The 21,082-nt window shown below is 38.8% G+C and overlaps 1 protein-coding gene across 9 annotated transcripts in view; it reads left to right on the top strand.

The window, feature by feature from the left end:
• atp8a1 (ATPase phospholipid transporting 8A1) overlaps positions 1-21,082 on the top strand; it is a 108,769-nt gene that overhangs the window by 83,374 nt on the left and 4,313 nt on the right. For all 9 annotated transcript variants that reach the window (XM_032554408.1, XM_032554407.1, XM_032554410.1 and 6 more), the window contains 9 exons: positions 989-1,063; positions 2,505-2,627; positions 7,801-7,879; positions 9,686-9,747; positions 10,161-10,217; positions 10,520-10,627; positions 18,133-18,221; positions 18,550-18,642; positions 20,013-20,104. In XM_032554408.1, coding sequence (XP_032410299.1) covers positions 989-1,063; positions 2,505-2,627; positions 7,801-7,879; positions 9,686-9,747; positions 10,161-10,217; positions 10,520-10,627; positions 18,133-18,221; positions 18,550-18,642; positions 20,013-20,104 — 778 coding nt within the window. The remainder of the gene's footprint in view (positions 1-988; positions 1,064-2,504; positions 2,628-7,800; positions 7,880-9,685; positions 9,748-10,160; positions 10,218-10,519; positions 10,628-18,132; positions 18,222-18,549; positions 18,643-20,012; positions 20,105-21,082) is intronic.

Raw genomic sequence — 21,082 nt, 5'->3', positions numbered from 1 at the left:
ACACTGTGAGGTGCAGTTTCTGATCATAGCTTCCATGGGTTGTCAGTTTCACTTCATGGTGTTTCTGATACATCAGCTTTGTACTTATAGATTTATATTCAGAATACATAATTTTTGTCCTAGTTTTCTACACTTTATTTTTTTTACTTTTTTAGAGGTTATTGTGAGTTTTATTTCCGCACAACAGATGGTTTGCATTACATTTGTCTACTTCGTTCAGATTACCTTAAGCAGCGCAGCAAACCTCATCTGTCACCCACATGTTGTCAGGTAGAGCAGCGGGTTTAGAGGTAAACCTGCGGTGAATACAGTGAACCGTTTCCATTGAAGGTTTTTTTTTTCTCTCATTGGCCCCATTTTACATAATGAAAAAATTAGGCAAGTCCAACCAATGATATGCTGATCCTAGGTCAGCAGTTCAAACTACCCCACCTTAACTTACTTATTTATTCAGCTTTTGAAAGGTTTAGTTCCTGAAGCGAAAGTCATTACAAGAAGAAGTTTGGCACACACCCTTATTTATGCAATTTTAAGCTCACAACAGTCGATCTCTCCATACTATTTCTCCATACTATCTCCATACTGTATTTTAGATTGTAGAATTTTTGGGGTTTTTTTGTTGCTTGTGATCTAACTCATTTTTATTAACTCCTGTATGCTGGACACCACCTTTAAGATTGTGATTGTGATTTCCCTGTTGGTGCTGACAGTGAGCACAGTTAGAAAATCACATCACATCACTTTACAGTTGAGAAGACAGTAGACTCGATCTAAAGGTATAAATTGGGGTTTATTCTGTTACTAATGGAAAACATTCATTTATAATCTTGTTCATAAATCATTAGTTTTATAGCTTTAAAGGACAGCACCAGTAGAGAGTTTTGTGAATGTTTTTGGACAGCAGAACATACATTTCATCTATTGTTATTTAACTTTCCTGCCTTCTGGTGTGAATCTTTTTTTAATTATTTTTTTTTTTTAAACACAGATCTGGTTTGCATTCGTCAATGGCTTCTCTGGACAGATTCTCTTTGAACGCTGGTGTATTGGCTTGTATAACGTGGTGAGTGTTGGGAATATTTATTCTCTGAAGAGACCACTTTGCACCTCCACCCGATCCCCTCTTTGACACCAAACAGTTTAGCTCTGGTACCCCAGAAGTGATTCTTTTTTTGCCAGAGTGTGGCATTTACATCCTGAAATATTTCTTTGTTATTTATGACCAGATGTCAATTCTATACTCCCTCTGTGCCCCAAGCTATGCACTGAATGTGAAAGAATAACAGCTTTACTCGCGCCACAGAGGGTAGTTATTTAGAGTGGCCACGTTTGAATGATAAAAAGAATAGGAAGAGTGGAGCGGCAAGTGAGCTGATTTTGGGAATCCCACAGGGCACAATAACAGGACCACTCCTAATGAGCTCATATATCATATCTGTCATAAATTAAGCAGAGGGAAAAAAGTGTGCTTATTAACTCTACAATAAAACTTCAACTTAGCTCCATTCAAAATTTGAAATATTCCTCAAATATGGAAACAATTTGCAGCATGAACTGTCAGTTGACGAGGACAGCTCAACAGCGCTGCCTCTTTAATCAGTTATATAATAAACCACCATTCCATATTACCAGCGGTGTAATATGGAAAGTTTTTTATTCTTAAAGACTTGGGGAATTCTTTTGGTTGTGTGGGAGTCTGTTGGAGGCAGTGGTCTGAATCCACCCTTCAATAGAGAAATCCTTTAGGGCTTGGCTGTGAATAAGAAAGAGAACCCAATGGAGCATGCCCTGTGTCCTGCCAGTCCAGCTCCAACTCCCGCTCCAGATGGGCCTGCAGGGAGTGCACACCAACTGGCCACTGAGCCCTCTCAGCTACACACAATACCAGCTCTTCTCTCTAAGCAGCTGCTACATGCAACATTACAACATCTCTAAGAAATTACACTTAAGCCAGACTTAAATACCTGCCTCCTGGTCCAGAACCTGGCAGATGTTTATTGGGAGATGGGTTTTGCATATGAACGGACTGAAAGTGTGACCAATCAAAACAAACCCCAAAAGGGTTCAAGGTCAGTGGTCCTCAATAATCAGACTTAAGTGTAGCGCAATTGGAGAACAGACTGAAACAAATTTCCAGCAAATTAAAGCATATGGAGGTATTGGGAATGATCATAATAGGCATCTGTGATTAGTTAAAAACAGACATGAGATTTACAGCAGAAATGCACCAATCAGAACTTTGTGCAGTGACCTGAATTGCAAAAAGTTATAAAAAACAGCATTGAGGATATTTTTTAAAATAAAATTTTGACATTAGGAGCAGAGGCAGTTTCATGCCACATGTGTGAGAGCAATCACGATACATCAAACATCAAATTATTAATTTGTTGTTTTTGTCTTTTTAACATTTTATATCAGATGTTTCATCACTTTAGTTAATATTCTATGTTGGTGTAACTGAAACTTGATATTTGTGTGTGTGTGTTGCTTTTTTCTTTATGTAGCTCTTTACTGCCTTGCCCCCTCTTACTTTGGGAATATTTGAGCGCTCCTGCAGGAAAGAAAATATGCTAAAATACCCAGAGCTCTACAAAACCTCCCAGAATGCAATGGGCTTCAACACCAAGGTAAGACAAAACTCTAACAAATTATTTGCTTGTGAATGTTTATGGCTGCACAGTGGCGCAGTTGGTAGCACTGTTGCCTTGCAGCAAGAAGGTCCTGGGTTCGATTCCCGGCCGGGGTCTTTCTGCATGGAGTTTGCATGTTCTCCCTGTGCATGCGTGGGTTCTCTCCGGGTACTCCGGCTTCCTCCCACAGTCCAAAAACATGACTGTTAGGTTAATTGGTGGTCTATCTAAATTCTCCCTAGGGGTGTGTGTGTGTGTGTGCATGGTTGTTTGTCCTGTATGTCTTTGTGTTGCCCTGCGACAGACTGGCGACCTGTCCAGGGTGTACCCCGCCTCCCGCCTGGAACGTAGCTGGAGATAGGCACCAGCAACCCTCCCGACCCCATTAGGGACAAGGGTGAACAGAAAATGGATGGATGGATGGATGGATGGTGAATGTTTATAGAATTTGCATTATCTCTTATGTCCATCATTCTTTTTCCCACTTTTTCACAACCTGCCTACTTGATAGGAAATGACCAGATCTCCCCAGATATTGGAGGATGTTTATTTGTAATATTATTTGAAACCAAACTTATGCTGAGAAAAAAATACACATTTCATTTGCCAAGGTTGAAAACAAATGTACTGTTACACACATTCAAAGGCCAAACGTTCCTGATTTTAAAACCAGCTGTCATCACATTAATGAAAGGCGATGTTTCTGTTGTTGCTCTGAAGGATTTATCACCTCTCTCAGTGACCTGGCAGCTGTAGCTCGTGGATCTCCACTCAGTGTCTGGTTTGGCAAGGCTTGACCTATTCTGTCTGGTTGTGGGCGGCATGGGGGGGCCTGTCCGTTAGCTTTCCCCTGCTGGGTAATAAAGTTGTCTCCTCTTTTCTTCATGCCCAGCCACAGACTGCTGGACCTTCCTCACAGGCGTGGTGACCTGGTTAGCTGCACATGGAGGTGGATTAAAAGGAGGATTGGCCATGGTGGTCTGGGGCAGGGAAGGTCAGATGAGTTTTGGGATGGAACTGAAAGGGAGAGCAAGGAAGAAAATTGGGAGCATGTTGTCATTATATAACAAGGATTTGTTGCGGAAAATTAAGCAATTTGTTTAAGGAAAAGAGTCGTGTGTTTGGAGGCCAGGCCTATCAGATCACATTTAAACCAGACAGGAGCGAACAATATGCATCAGTTTCTTTCTAAAACTCCTCTTTTTTTGGAAGGACTAAAGTGAATTATTTAATTAGTCATTTATAAACATTTTAGTCATATTTTAGCTGTTTTCTTGTCAAATTTGTTTATTTAACCCTTTAGTATGGCCAGGAATTGTTATATAAATATGTTCCTAAGATGGAAATTTGTTAATCTGCTTATTGTTTATTCATTTACAAAAACTATTACATTTCAGTTAATTGAATTCATTTTTTGAGGTATCACATTATATATATTGTTTTAGATTTTGACTATTCTGATTTTTTTATGTATTTACCATTTAAGTTTTCATCAAATTTTATTCTATTTAGTTTGTGTTTTTAAATTAAATTTTATTTTTTCATTTTTCAGAGTTTTAAATTCTATGTATGGATTTTTATTTTATGTTTACTCATGCATTTAAAGAAACCTAAACTGTTAACAACAGACACAGTATATGTTACAGTAAAAAATGACATGGGTCAATAAAGCTCCCTTTAAAGAATCAGTTTGTGACCATCTTAAATGAAAGCACACATGCTGAATACAACACTGGGCAGAGCTACATTACCACACAGCTAAAGGGTTTTTCGTATGAATCCTGCTCTCAGATGGATTTTCCCTTGATTAAACCTTTTGGGATGTTTCATGAAGTTTTCTTATGCCAGAAAAGAATCCCAGAAGTATTCCTCTTGATACTTTGAGGCAAACGAACCTAAATTTTGTTTGGGCCACATTTTCCAAGACCCATAAATGATGACTCGGTCAGGTCAGCAAGTTGTTTTTGCTGGCTTGTCCACTCTCTTCCAGAGATATTTTCCTTGCAGCTGGCCCGAGGCGAGAAAATCCATCAGGAATTTGGCCCCTCCGAAACCTGTCTTTCTGCGGGCCCCGGCTCTTTTGTACACAACAGATACTGTCTCTGTGAATTAAAGCTGTTTGTGTTGAGGGGTGAGCAGGGAGAGGTTCACGCTGGGGGTTTCAACTTTGTCACTCATTTACTTTTAAGGACATAGTAGGTTCTCATGCAAACTATTAAATCACTTTGCAGCCCTAATAACCACTGCAGTTTAACAACAACTAACCTCGTTTACAGAGCTTTTCTTTCTCTCTTGCCTCCTTACCTCATTTGTTCATAAAGAAACGGAAAAGAGAAGGCTGCTCTGGAAATATTTGGCTCCATATTAATTACTGCCTTTCATGTGTTTTGCTTTTTTTGGCCATTAAGGCATCCACAAAGGGCCAGATTTTCCCAAGACAGAGCAGCCATTCATTCAGAGTGGATCCTAACCAACTCAAAGAGAAAACAAGAGCAAAGAGATACCCAGGTGGATTGATGGCTTAAAGGAAAGGATTCCACTGTGACAAATGATTATGAGAATTTATTGATTTCATTAGCAATCATTATTGTAGACGGAAACCTGGAGGCTCGTCTTCCCTCCTGCAGTGACCATGATAGGATAACTGAGGGGGAAACTGATGGAGAGCTGAGCCTGTCAGTGGGAGGCTAATTGAGTAAAACATGTGATTGTAACATTAGTGATAATTTAATACGCGTTTCAGCGAGGAGCCAGGGGAATGGGGGGGTTTGCTTTTGGCCACCCTCGCTCTGTGGATTGGGTTTTGTGTACACAGTGGGAGCGCGAGCTAATCCAGGGTGGGGGTAGCTGTCATGAGACTTTGTTTGGCTGGCGGGAAGGTGATGAGGTTGTGCCACTGAGGTCACAGTATATTAACAAAGATCATATTAAGTGTTAGAACATTAAATATTTCCAGAAAACCATAAAATATTCACTTTTCAGGATGACATAAAAATGTCATGTTAAGTTTTCAAGACATATTTGCAATTTTTTTTTGATGCTTTCAACTGTTCTTTTAGTAAGAGATAATTGATTAAAACATAAATGTATGTTTTTTTTCACCTTGCAAAAATAATACTTGTCGAACTTCTTCACATTTAAAAACTTAAGTTGCTTTTGTTTTCATTTGGCTTTTTGTACTACAACATCATAAGGTACCGTAATGCACAATTCTGACTTGGAAGGACATTGAGAAATAGTTAAATTAAAAAGAATGAAAATCAGAGAAGTGTGGCATGCATTTCTACATGCATGTGTAATAGAATCACCTTTCACTCACATTTCACTGTCATTGCTGTAAGCCTTTGTGACTTAGAGAAAGCCAATGTTTCTATTAGCTTTGTGGATCGTGAAGCTAAAATTGTTCCCTGTTGTTTCTTTAAAAAATAATTCCAACTCAGTTTGGATGTAGAGTTTCAAGTCTTGCCAAAAATTCTTATCTATATTTAAGTCAAAGCCATTCCAACATATGGCATTAAAACATCTAACTATGCTTTGATTTAAAACTGTTCCATTGTAGCTCTGGCTGTGTGTTCCTTGGTGTTCATGAACATCTATGTTCTCTTATTTTCTCATACAAAATAAAGGAACTCGACAGAGCTTCTGTAGTTACACTGAGACTAAATTACACACACTCTGTTTACTAATTAGGCAACTACTTTTATCTAAATACATGGGTGTGCAAAACCTTTAAAATTTTATTTGCCATTATGTGTTATCCTGATTTGTCCTGTGTCATAAAATTCTATAAGATATGGCAGTAAAAGTGGAAGTTTTAAAGGGGATAAAGACAGGCACTGCACCTTCTTTGCCATTGCACTTGAAGGTTAAGCTAACAGCTAGCATCCATAAGGATAAATCAACGACATGGTATTTTCTGAAATTGCTATTATGTTTGGTTTTAGAAATCGCTGTACTTATACCAGATTAACTAAAAACGTTTCACCTTTTTCGTTCTTGGTGCATGTTTAACGCAGGAAAATCAAGTTTGGCACATGACCTTCTGTCTCTATCTCCTGTATGAACCTACTAAAACAAAGACAATTGTTTAAAGTTTCATAGAGTATCATCCAAATGTCTGTGTTTGATATTGGAGTTGTTATAAAATGATAGAAAATGATAAGTTAAGGTGCCAAGAAAGTTTTCTGACAGGTGAGACAGTAACTGCTTAGAAATGTTTACCAGAACCTCAGTTGAAAAATCTTAAAACAGTTTCTCTAATTTCTAAGCTGGAGCAATTTTCATGTCTCAGAACCAATTTTGTGAGGAGTGGGAAAGAGGGCACAAGTGAAGAGATTTTTTTTTCTTCTTCTTTTTGGCCTCACAGATTTCACGGCTGTTTCATGCTACATGGCCCATTAGTGTTTTGTTTGGCCGAGTGGCTGCATTAATATAAATTTTAAAACAAGGTGGTTTTGGAGTGGGTGTATTGGTTTAGCCAACTCTTCCAAGGTGTATACGTCTGCACAGACGGTGTTCCATACCTCGATTTTCCAGGCTCTTGATAATTACCCAGAAAACAGTTTAATCTCTGTCCAGCCTGTCGGACTCTGTGTGTGTTTCTAGACTGATTTGTTTTACTTATTTAAACTCTCCTGTAATGTATTGCTACTCCGGTTTAAATTCTCTTATGAATGAGCTCAGATCTAACAACATTAAATGAGTGAAAACCTTTCCTCTGCACCTCTTTGTATAATGTTATTTAATGTTCTTTGAGCCAGTGCAAGTATTTTAATTTTACTATTTTTAAGGTCAGTTCCTTTGTGCTAATTGGTTGTAATGGGAGAAAATGATTAAAACCCGAACATTGATGTCATCCACTTGCTTTTCACTGCTAATACATATCCCGCGTAGCCTCTCTCTCCCCCCATAACATTCGGAGGATATACAACGTGTCTGTCAGCGGGGTGGCCATTCACTGAGGAGGCCCCGACAAAACCGCCACTTAGCCCAGTGCTGGGATGGCACAAAGGGCTCAGGTCAGGGGTCACCTGGAGCTCCCCACACCCTTTTCACATGCTTTTTTTCTCCCTTTTCTCTCACTCTTTCTGTTTCTCACTCAACGTCCCCTCCACCCTTCACCCTCCCTCCTTTCTCCTCCTCCTCCACTCCTCTTGCCTCTGTTTTGCAGGTCTTCTGGGCCCATTGTCTGAACGGCCTCTTCCACTCCGTCATCCTCTTCTGGTTCCCCCTGAAAGCCTTCCAGCATGGTTAGTGGCTCCCAGCGACTCCTCCGTGGCTCTCAATGGACTGGATGAAAAGAGAAAACAGTCAAGCTCACATACTTTGTCTTAATTACTTCTCTCTCTGGCCGTTCCAGTCATGAATTGCAAACATGTGGCATCTTTGGTCTGAGGGACATGCAGCAACAAGCATGTGTTCATATTTGCATCACTAAGCGAAAGCTGGTAGCTTTTCTGTGCAGTCGTAGACAAAAACCTATCACACTGATCAATTTATGCAGGAAACTAACATTTTATGTCGGTTGAGCAAATATCTTTAGTTGGATTTTGTAAAAAACTTTAAAAGTGTGCATTTTAAAACTGAATTTTTTTGTGTGTACAAAGAAAATGGCTATCCTTAAGCCTTTAAGTCTTGGCTGACCGGAGCCGAGGACCACACAAGCTTGGGCCTGCTTTCCATACAAAGGCGCCAAGCAGCCTCACTCTGACTGACAGGCTGTCAGCACAGGGCATGTTACCAGCCGGAAGTAAAGAGAACCTCTGCTGCTTTTTCCACTGGCAGTCACATAGCATTGATATTTTAACTTTTCTACATCCCAAACTCACTTGTGTTTTGAAGCAGTCTTATCAGTGTGACTCTGTTTTTTTAATCTTATTTGGAGATACAGGTCACATATAATAACTAAATGACTATCTTGCCTTAGAAGCCAGCCTTTTAAATCTGATTTAGTAATGAGTTACCAGGAAAGTTTGATGTTTCACCACTATGAAGGCATGTAGGCTATTGTTCAACCTAATGGACTGTAATGTAAATCGCATTTCCACAAAGCTGAAAATGCAGAATTATTATTTGAGCCTCAAAGTTTAATGAGGAAATGAGCTTAGGGTTCCACCATACAGTTTCCAGGTAGTGTTTACTAAGAACTACTGTATGTCTGCATAATGTCCCCACCACTAAATACACATCCTGTGTCGACATAAAAGGCAGGAAAATCCATCATACCGCCCAAATATGTTATGTGTGCAGAATTTTCATTCCTTGCAGTTGAAATAAAAAAAACTGCAGTCCTTTATGATCACAAAATTACACACATTTAATTGCAATGATGATTGCAGTTAAATATATTGTGTTGCTCTACTTGCCACCTGTCTTTGTTTTGCCGTCTGCTATAAGATTTGTGTCTCTAATAACTAAACATACTGTGAGAACAATGACTTTTTCTCCTGAGTTAGTTTAGCTTTATTTATCTATTTAACCGTAGGAATGTTGGATTACCACTGGAAAACACCAGCTCGCTGTCTTTTATCTGCTTTCTTTTTTTATGTTTCCTATCATGCAGTTTATATAAATCAGAAACTGCATTTGCTAAATTTTCCACAGAATCCACAAATGGCCTATCTGACGCTTTTGATATGAGTGTTGCCAGAACTGGTCAGATCAGGAATCTGTTGATCAGGATAGTTAAGCATTCATTAAATTGCCCCTATTTGAAACGGCATACATAAATTAAGCTGATGATATCGAGATATCAGTTTGCAGAGATAGAGTTGAATAATACCAACAGTGTAGTTAAAATGTCTCTGTCCTGGAGACAATAAATATTCAGGCGAGGATTTACTGGATGAGACATTAAGTGAGGTAATGACATAGAACTGAGATGGCTCTATGGTTGTGGAAAGCCAAATTATTTTGTTTTTTAGAACCAGTTAACTGACACCAGTACCAGCTCTTACTGGGGCTTTTAAAAGGACATGTAGTGTATGAGGAGTTTGAAACCCTGAGAAGAAATGTGATGTTCCTGAAAGCTTCTCTTGTCTCGACTTCTTTCACAGATACAGTGCTTGGGAGCGGAAAAACTCCAGACTATCTCCTCTTAGGAAATATGGTCTACACAGTAAGTGCATCAGTCTTTTTGACTCAAAGTTTTCTGTCCTGTGACGATAATAAACATCACATACATTTTGTTGTCTTTGTTTTTTATCATTAGCATAATATAATGGGAGTGGCTGTTAATTAGCTCTGGGTTAATTAGACCCCATTTAGTCAACTTACATGTTTCTGTACATTTCACCTCCTTTCATTTTGGTTTATACTTGAACCAGTCCATATCAGTTTATTTATTTATTTCTTTGTAGTTGAGTATTTCTAGTATTCATTTGCATGTATATTTCCTCCTGATAATACTGCGTCACAGTCACACCATCACACTATTCAGTATGTCCATTTATTGTGGAAGAATAAAAATGTGGATTTGGTCAAAATAAGTTAAAATGTTCAATATGTTTGTTTTTTTCTGCTCCTTAACAGTTTGTCGTCATCACAGTCTGTCTTAAAGCTGGTCTGGAAACTTCATCCTGGACTATGGTAGGTCAAAGGCTCTCTCGCTGTTTATATCACCTCAGGTACCTGTGACAGATTTTACATGCACCTCACTTATCCTAAAGTCTCTTTACAGTTTGTCCTTTGTGGGCTTGTAACTGTAACCAGTGAAATGACTGGAAATTCACTCTGAGTGCACTTTCTAAGAACTCTTACACACTGAAGAAAAAAAACAGAAACATTACTGTAATTTTTTATAAGCAAGTCAGAGAAACTCAACTGCAGTAAATAATTCCTGCATTGAAGACAAAGTCTAATTATTTGACCGTGTTCCCGTATTCTCACAGTTCAGTCACATTGCCATCTGGGGAAGCATCGGCCTGTGGGTTGTGTTTTTCATCATCTACTCCTCCCTGTGGCCCATCATTACCCTGGCACCCGACATGTCCGGACAGGTAAACATGCAAATCCACACGCTGTGTTCATCTGAGCCGCGCAGATGCTGAGCACTTTCTTTTTCATTTCCCATAGAAGAACGCTGGTGGGAAAGTTCTGAGTAAAACCGAGCCCCGATCTTTAGAAACAGAGCCAGAGGGGTGCAACTTCTGGCTTGTGTTGCATAATGACTTAATTGAGCCAATTAGCAGACTGTTTGTGTTACATTTCTTTCCTTCAGCTCTGAGTAGCCACAGGTGATGCTGGAGTAGTGAAACAGTGTGCTAGCTAAGCTAAGAAACTGATGTCCTAAAAACAAAAATCTACAATCACCACAACAAAAAAAGTTTAAGTAGATCTTTTGAGTTCACCCAACACAATAATCATTAAAGATTTAGTTTTCCCTTACAAGCTATGATTTACATGTGAATGTAGCTAATTCTCTGACTCACCCCTGGTGTTTAATGGGAAGCTAATAAACATTTGACATTTCCCAGTGCATTCTGGGAGAGGGGTACTGGGGCGTCCTTTCATCAGAGAACAAGAACTCAGGAGGAGGTTATTTTAGGAAAAAAGGCTGGTATTCCACAGTCTGTAGCAGAGGAAAACAACCGCCTGCTGTGAAAATACATCATGGTTTCAGTAAGTTTTCCTGTGGGAATAAACCTTTAACATTTTTTCTGAAGATTTTTGCCTTGATAATCCTGGATCATGAAGGCACAATCTTACTTTTAATCATTCATACTTTTTCATTACTTGGTTTTGTGCCCCCTCATTTGTTTAGGAGGCAAAGAGAAGGTTTTTGAAGAAAATAGAGAAAGCAGTTTTACTGCAGCAACAAGGCAATTTAAAGTGTTTTGCATAATTAGAAGGTAAATTAAACAAGCAAAAAAGAAAAAAGCATGCGGAAAACAAAGATGTGTAAAAATCTGATATTTTTGTTCTTAATTTTGGATGTAAGAAAATGGGTTTTAGCCTAGATTTAAAGGAGTCCGTTATTTCAGCAGTTTTTGCAGTTTTCTGAAAGTTTGTTCCAAATTATTAGAAGAAATTACAATCTTCATTGTAGGTGGGTCTTATTTCAGCAGCTGCTGTTCGTTTCACCACATGCAGCTGATATCATCCTTCTAATCTGCAGTGATTCTGGTGAGCAAAGAAAAAGAGCATTTTCCTACAATATAAAAGGTTTTCTTAAGAACAACATTTCAACAAAGCCTGGTTATATACAGGCTTTGTACATGTCTAAAGTGTATCCAATTTTTCTGGGATACACTGGGCATCTGGCCCAGTGTATCATCCATCCTTTCAGTCAGTCATTATTCATCCATTTCTCCATATATATCCATCCATCTGTCCATCCTTCCTTTCGTTATCCAGTGATCTGTTAGTTAACCCATTAATCTGTTTTTTTTTGTTTGCTTGTTCCTTTCTCTTTTTAGCTGCAATTTGAAGGTAAATAATTGATAATGAAGTCCTATATTTATAGTTCAAGAGTTGGCAGAGAAGAACTAAGAAATTTTGAAGTTTAAGCCTGTAAAACTTTTCATGTAAAAATGTGAGGTAATTCTGTGAAGAACTCCAGTTTCATATCAAATATGTTCTTTTTTTAGCAGAAAGATTGATTGACAGATACAGTCTTTGTAGAGTATTACTTCATTAGTTTTTGGGCTTTTTTTGTTGTTGAATTTCAACCTGTCCCACCCCTTTCACACACACACACACACACGCCCCCACGCCTACACTAACATTAGGCATGCAAACTTTACCCCATCTTCTGTCTGAGTCCTGCTGCTTTCATCCATGCCCCACAGCAGTTGACTGAAGATTGTAATGGTGTCCTGTGGGCAGATGGTAACTCTATGCCCAGAACTAACTGGGGGATACCACTATATCATCAAACAATGACATATCCCTGTGAAAATTGAGAGGACATCAGAGACGTGAGCTTTAGTTTCCTTTTAGCCTCTGAGGAGCAGAAACACACCGACCGCATACTTCACCAGAACCTCCGCAGTGTTTACATGAATCTTCTTTGCCCTCTGTTCTGTCTGTTTTCCTTTTCCCTCCTGAAACTTCTTCCTCTTTCTCTTATTTGCTCCTCTTCACCTCCGCTGATTGAACTAGGACCTCAGGGCGAACTGTATAACAGACACCAGAACTCATTCTCCTCCCGTTTTTTCTTTCTCACACGGCCCTCAACAAGAGATGCTAAGCAGCGTTCTGATCCTCGCAGTCGCATTAATCAGCTTTAGGCAAAACATACTTTGGACAGCGAGCAGGACAGGTGCAGGATCCATTCATGATGCGCGTCACTTGGGCTACTGGACTGGCTCCATCTCACCGTGTCTTCTCCTGACAAGTGTCTGACAGAGGGATGAAGGGATAAACATATCTGATCATTATGTCCAGGCAGGGCAAAATGCTTCACCGAGAAGCTTGGACTCTAGAGACGTCTGACCTGCTGTCTTCTACAATGACGGATATCAATACATCTGTTTCTAATACAAGTCTTCCATCTTTCTCCTTGCACATAATTTTGCCATTTATCAATGCTGTAGCAAAATACCTCTCACACTAGACCAAAGTATTTCTTTAGCTGATGAATTGTACAGTCCGTTAGTAGGAGAAGGATTTTCTTTGGAAGCAATCATGGTACTCAGAATTGATTTATACATACAATCTCTTCTGGAAATTGACAATAATAAAGACCTAAATTTCATTATAGACCATAAAATATTACATAATTGTGAAGTGGCGAGGGGAAAATTTGTATTTTTCTTTCTGATAATAGTTCCAGAAGTGTGTCATGGATTTGTATTCAGCCTAATTTTCTCTGAAACACCTAAAAAAATCATATGAATGTTCTGAGAAGCTCTGAGGTTTGTTTGAGAATTTTGGTGAACAAACGGCATCATCATGGAAATCAAGAAACACCGCAAACAGGTCAGAGATAAAGTGGTGAAATTTAAAGGAGATTTAGGTTTTAAAACAGTTTCCCAAACTGAGCATGTGGTCACAAACCCATAGCCACTATGAACTGTAAAGGGTCTATATGGGGTTATGGAACAAATTTGAAAAAGAAGAAAGCAAAGACAACAGCTCTCTAGTCTTTGGGTTCACACAGACTAAAGACGTACCATCCTCCAGTCTGCCTAATCAAAGAAATACGTTGAGTCGACTGAAGATAACATTCCAAAGTTGTATGCACCATACAACTTTGTATATAAAGATCTGAATGCATTTGGACAGTAGCATGAGGACCATGACACTAAGAGATCTCCCTCAGGTGAATTTTGAATTCTTTGAGTTGCAAGCCACACCTCACCTCCCTATAGTTTCAGTTATGATGAGTAGTATCAACTATAGTGAAGTAAAGTTAACCATTCAGTGTGCTACAAATAAAACTAAGGTTACTTTTTCAACAATCTGAAGCTGCTTCTAAAAGCCCAGCTTTGGCATACATTTTTCATAAAGAGAGGTGCTAGGAATTTGCATGTTTGATTTATTTAGTTAATTGTTTTTCAAAGTGCATCAACATTTTTGGTTTTATTTACATTTCCTTCTCATATCTCCATATTTATCCTTTTATTTAAGTTTACTTGGAGAAGTTTGAATCTTGCTTTAGACAGGTTATCCATCTTGTGTCCCTTTTGGGTTTTCTGTTAAGTGTTTATTGGTGTGCAAGATACGGTAACTGGAATACCATTTGAGGAAAGCTGCCAAGATTTCCCAGATCAGCAAAACAGCCTTCACACTGATGAATGCAGTTGTCTGTCATGTATAAGAGTCGTGAATGCAAATGCGCTAAATTTCCCCTTTTTGTCAATTTTTCTTGGAGCAGGCTGAGCAATTCTTCACAAATACAATTTCTAACCAGCCGACAGACGAGGAGCGATGACATGTTTGATTAATCGCGGACTCTCATTGCAAAGGCTGTTCAAAGACTGGTGGCATGTTTTTGTGTGTAATGTTAGACGTTGAGAAATCTCTTTCTTATTTGTTCAGACTAAAATGGCCCTATTTAAATCCTTTCATCACCAGTGGACTTTCCCCTCATGCTGTTTTAAAAGGTTTTATCTTCTCTCTCAATACTCCTGATTATGTGACTTTTTAGCTGTTTATTTTACATTTTCTCTTCCCTGACTAATGATTGATAAACACCACAACACAAAGTTAGTGGAACAATCTGGGTGAGGTAAATACACCACATATTTATATTCAGCCACAGAGTGTTTAAATTGAGTGTTTTATGACTGCTTTTGTAAAACCAAAAAGACAAAAGCAATTTCAGATGAGGAAAAACATTCCTACCTAAAACGGCTAAAATTACCCACAGGTGTTCCCCATCAGGTGCACATAATTAGAACATCAATACTCAGCATTTTGGAAGACCTCTGCCATGTTTAAACCTCAAAGTTAGTTTGGTGGTTTCCTGATTGTTGATGTGATAGTGCACACCGTGATGAGATGAAAAGAGATGCCTGAGGCGACTAGAAAGAAGATGGTAGTAGCTAATGAGTTTGCGAAGAGACTTAAAGAGGTCTTAAAAGAATTTGAAATCAGCCGTTCTTCTGTAAGGAAGAGTCTATATTCTGCAATTTAAGGACATTCAAAACTATTGCTATCATTTGGCCTTTCAGGCAAATTCACACTGTAAGCAGATCACAAGATGTTTCCTAAAACCCTAAAATCTCTTTAGGTGTTATAGGTGTCTTATAAGAATGACATTCTTATTGGACCTTGCTTGTCCACTCTCTCTAATTAGCTCCTTTCTAAATCTTTCTGTTTTGGTTTTATCAAAATCAGTGATGGTGAAAATTAGATCCCTGCTTTGTTTACTTTGTTTGTCCTTTGTTAAATACACCTGCAGAGTCAATTTTCAGATTAGTCCAGGTTCACAAATGCTCTCAATTTAATTTGAAGACATTGATAACCAATTAAACTTAGCTGTGATTAGTTGAATATACCTTTTTTAATTACCTACTAAAGGAAGTAATGTTAAATAGTGATTAATTCTGAATTTTTGTGCTTTATTTTTTCAATCAAAAACTTCTGTTAAGCTCGTAAAGACTGCATTGGGCCAATTAAACTTTTTTGGCCACTGATTCACATTTTTATTGTTATGCATCCAATCAATCTGTTGGGGTTCACTGTTTTGGACAATGAGCCTCCAACATGTGTCCAGTGTGTGGGTGGGAGTGTGTGTGAGGAGGAGCTTTGAACTCAGTGTGTCTGTGACTTTCTGCAGCCATGAGAGGGTGGGACGGAGGAGGTTGTCAAAACACTCCACTCCCTGCTAGAGGACACTACTGTCTGTCTGGCCAGACAAGTTTATTAGTTTGTCCTAAAAATACAGCTCAGCTCCAAGGACCTCCTGCCCCTCTAGCACCCAAGAGCCCCCATGATATGAGACATACTTGCAAGCATCGCCACTGCTGGACCCGCTCAAAGCCATGGAGCCTTACCAGATGCCTGCGGACAAACATTTGTTGTTTGTAACTGCTCCGATTTGTTTGGATTTTGAAACTGACGTCAAAATGAAAAATACCCTCTATTAGCTCTACTTTCTTACTTGCAGTTTAGGTTTCTGAGTTGTACACATTTATGAATTAGACATTGTTACCTAATTAACTTTATGTCTGATGTATAAAGCTTATGTATACATAATTTGTAGCTGAATCACACAGTTGCATAAATAAATACGGGTCGTAGATTGAACTGGTGAACAACATAATTTATTTTTCATTCTGCTTTGCTATGATTTGCCAAGTATACACTCTGGTTTATTTTGAAAAGGGCTCTGTAGACAGTTTAAACACCCCCTTGAAAATGTTTAATAAGCTTAATAAAAATTTAAATAATTAAACTCACTCAAACCATAAAAATAGTAATAAAAACGCATTGGTAAATGTCCCCATTGGGGCTGCACAATTTCAAAACCGTTGTGAAAATATCTTGTGCTTCAACTCAATTTTCCCTCACGTTTTTAGCCTCTGGGTGTCACAGAAAAACCTTTATTCATCCCTGTAGGAGAAAGTAATTTTTTTTTTTTTTCCTGCCATTTCGGGAGGCTTCCTCTCCTTTGGTTTTATGTCAGATATCAAAGTCAGTTTGCAAACAGATTAGGTAATTTAGGCTAACCTGAGTGCTTTGATAGTTTTGACACCGATCCATGCGTGTGCATCCCACGGGTCGCGCTGTCACATTTCAGGAAAGGTATTGTCAAGGGGCCGCGGCAGTTTAAACAAGTGGCATATTACAATGCAAGGAACACGAGTCGTAACTCAGACGTGTTATGATAGATAGTTTCAGTACAGTGGGCCAAAGAAAACAGGACAATCTTGAAGTTTTGTACCCCCACCATAGCGGTTCGCAACCTCACTGAAGCTAAAACTAATAAGTCATAAAGTAAATATATGTTACTTGGAGTTCTTAAATGATAAACTACTTTATTACTAAAGACTTGGGCGACCCTAGGGGGCTGTTTGAGAGGCGATTAGATCTGGAAACAAGGGTGGGAAATTCCATTATGGCATTTTTCAAAGGTTCTACCTGCTGACCTTTTCCTTATTTTTTTTCACTTTATAACCACAATTGTTGATGTATTTCATTGGGTCTTTATGTGCTAAACCAACACAAAGTAGAGAAGTGGAGGGAAAATGACACATGGTTTTCATTATTTTAGAACAAATAAGAGTGTAAACTGTGATGTGCATTTATATTTAGTTCACAGAGTTAATACTTTGTAGAACTTTATTTTGGCATCAGTTCCAGTTTAAGTCTTGACTTAAACTGTACAAGGATGTACAAACCTTGTACAACCCCCAACCAGGTTTGTACATCTGAATCTTTACCCATTAATTTTAGAAAATCAATAGACATTGATTCGCCAGGTATTATTTTCCTTTCACTTCACAATTATGCTTCACATTTAAAGCCCAATAACATGCACTGAAGTTTGAGACAAACTGACAAATATAAAAATAAATGGTTTAAATATCTTTAGAAAGCTCTATAATTGTTTATGCCAGAAAATATTTAAGAAATTAGAATGTTTTTTGATGGGAGCGGAAGAAGGCAAATGTTCATAAACAATTAGAAGCTGAGTTATCTTTGACTAAATGAGTGTATTTATGCTGCTTTGACAGAAACTTTCCACACAACGGATTGCATAGCTGTTTTTCTTTGAAAAAGATTCAACTATCTTAATACGCCACAGGTACTTCCTCCTCCCACAGGGGCACAGAGGTGAAGGGGCTCCAAACAAAAACAAAACAATGGGATCCTTCAGTCATGGTTGATCAACCTGCCTTGAGCAAGTTATCTGAACCTATAGTCTCCATTTCAGCACAAAACAGTTTGTTTTGGGCTGTTGGTTGTGTGATATTGCAGAGGATAGGGATTGTTGTTCCGGTTTTTCAGGTGTTTCTCCTCTTTAACATCTCCCAGCTGTTGAACTCTGCATTATCCGTAGTGACCTGAGATTAAATGTGGGTGTGTGTGTGTGTGTGTTTATTCCCTGCAGGCGAGAATGATGTTCAGCTCAGGGGTCTTCTGGATGGGCCTGTTCTTCATCCCGGTCACTTCGCTGATCTTTGACGTAACCTACAAAGTGTGAGTTTTCTCTCCGCTCTCTCTCTCACATGCTCGCAGTTCAGGAAATTCCTCCAGTATCTCTCCTATCGCCAGCAGAAATTTAAGATTAAATTTGGAAGTTTTCTTTTTCAACAAACTTCCAAGGAACTCTGGTGTTTCCGTTTTGTGAATTCTCAGCAGGAGATGTCGGGTCGACATCATCCATCAGCAGATTCACTTCGTCTGGAGCAATTTGCCAACTTAAAAGCTTCATTTTCCTTTTCTACATTTTATATCATCAGTCTCCAAACACCTTGCTGTGGTAAACTATGTTCAACACGCTGTTTACTGCATGTTTGATGTACAGTGTGAAGAAAGCGTGCTTCAAGACCCTGGTGGATGAGGTGCAGGAGCTGGAGGCTTTATCAAAGGACCCCGGAGCAGTAGTGCAAGGAAAGAGGTACAGCTACACACCAGTCCACTATTCCTGTGTGTTCACTGTTTAATCTCGATCTGCGAGGTTTTAGTGACATCACCGGGCGTATCTACAGAAGATTACTGAACATGTTAAAAAATGAGCCTGATTTTTCTTTTTCATTCTCAGAACACCTCCTGTTCTCTTAAACTATCAGGTCGTTTCAAGTTTTAAAAAAAGCACTTTTTTGCACCCGTTTTCTCGAGGTGCAACTCTACATACATATCAAAGTTCAAAACATATTTCAGTGGTACAGTAGCAAAAAGGAATAAATGTTGAGTTTCTTTTTACTTTATTAGATAAACTTACAGTTAAAAATCTGAAATTTTCACATAGTTTGAGTTGCACAGGTTCTTCAACAACCATATTTTAAATAAACAATATTTGGGCAAAAATGTAATCCTACCTTGTTTAACCTAAAATATCTTAAAAGAAAGGGATATAAACATTTTAAAGTACTTAAATCTTTACTCATAAAAAGCTACATCTAAAGAAGTTTTTTTTCATCATTTGTTGAATTTCATTTGTGTCATCTTAGGGTGTGATTTCTCTCCTGACCTTTTCACGACCACACTATTTAAAGTTTAGCTGCTGTTCTCGCCTTTTTGACAAAATATGAATCATTTTTTCCAACGTCAATTAGGAGGAAGAATCATCTTTTTGTCACGAAAATGTCACGAACACTCACAGCTACTCTGCCAGCAACCAGTCCTTTGTGGAGGAAAGAAATCTCAAAATTGTTGCTAAATTGCAGGAGTCTGACTGTAATATATCAGTAATCATGCCATAATGGTGGTTTTCGCCCATGTTTTTTTTTTTTTCTTTCCCATAAAAATACAAAACGTCGGATTGTGGAGCAAAAGCTCTTCGGCTAATTAAAGCCATACAGTGCTGTAGTGTTTTAGCCGAGGCAGGTCTCCTCTGCTGTTTGGGGTCTGAGGTCTGCTGCACACATCAACATGCAGCACATCAGTGTGAGATCTCCTGCAGGCTGAAAGTGATCCTCCTGACTGGCTGCTGTCCAAGAGCCAGCAGGAGCACACACACGCAACAAATACACATACAAACACATGAATGACTCTCTTCAGACACACATGCACGCACACGCCGATATGTCCTGTCCCACACATGTACATGAATTCCTCCTGGCCGCCCCGCTGTTTCCCATCCTTCCCCACGCTCTCGTTTGGCCCTTCCTCTAGCCTCTCCACAGTTTAGTCTCCATGCTCGATGTTTGAACCAGCAGGTAGAGCGGCTGGCAGGTCGAGGCGCTCTGGAGGTTGATGTATGGGTCATTAAGTCTGGCCGTGATGCTCTGCAGGCAGCCAACACTCTCAATGTTTCTGTGTGTGCAGTTTGACGGAGAGGGCCCAGCTCCTGAAGAACGTCTTCAAGAAGAGCACAGTCGGTCTGTACCGCTCCGAGTCCATGCAGCAGAACCTGCTCCGTAAGTTGCTCACACATCCTCCTTCTCTCTCTCTCGTTTCTTTATGTTTTTTGTTCGGGAAGTGTCCGTAATTGTTTGGGAAAAATTGACAACATAACTCTATGAATTTTAAATGGATATTAAAACTGCAATGAGAAGCATGGAGTGGGAAAAAAACTGCTAGAAACCTCTGGATCAGTTTTTCACCATTTATCAACGTTTTCTTTTTCTTTTTTTTTTTTCTCATCATGTTTTCCTTTTTATTTACTTGTTCAAGGCAGATATATTCTTGAAGCAGCTATGTACAGATTAAACACCCATTAATTCATTTTATCCGTAACTAATTTGCAGTCAAACGGCCTAAGATTACGTAAAATATTCCAGGTTATCAGTGTATGTCCTTTGGTCTTCTGTAAGACAGATTAACGCTCACCAACTTATGTTGTGCACAACTAATAATGTAGATGTTTGCTTCAATGCAAGTTATTCATTTTATTTTACAAAATTCATTCAAACTGTAAACGGTCAGCATTGCTAACTGTAAAAATCAGTCTCAGCGAGCCTGCCAACATTTTTTACACCTGTGATCTGTGACACAGAGATTGGACTCTTCTAAAGGATAAAAAAGAGCTCATTTAATTTGATAATTGTGAAACTTTGAAACATTTCACCAAAACTAAGCAACAGCTAACTTTTGAGTTTTCTTTGATCAGTAACAACCTTCACACCAAACAGTGTTTTCATCAGCACCACCAGATTGTGGAAACAAAGTGGAAAACTTGTTAAACTTGTAATTTCTGGACTGATTCTACCTGATGAATAGTTTTAATATTCTTCATTTGGTCTGTGTGAAAAGAATCCATCTTCACTCAGACAGAAGAGCTAAATGATTGATATATATTCATGTTGGCGACGTCAGACAGCATCATTAATGCTGTGTATTATCTTACAAGGCTTTCTCAGCCCTGTCTTGTCACACTGCTAATTTCTGATATATAC

The sequence above is a fragment of the Xiphophorus hellerii genome, chromosome 23, assembly GCF_003331165.1.
Source record: "Xiphophorus hellerii strain 12219 chromosome 23, Xiphophorus_hellerii-4.1, whole genome shotgun sequence".
NCBI lineage: Eukaryota > Metazoa > Chordata > Actinopteri > Cyprinodontiformes > Poeciliidae > Xiphophorus > Xiphophorus hellerii.
This window is presented reverse-complemented; position numbering and strand designations above follow the sequence as displayed.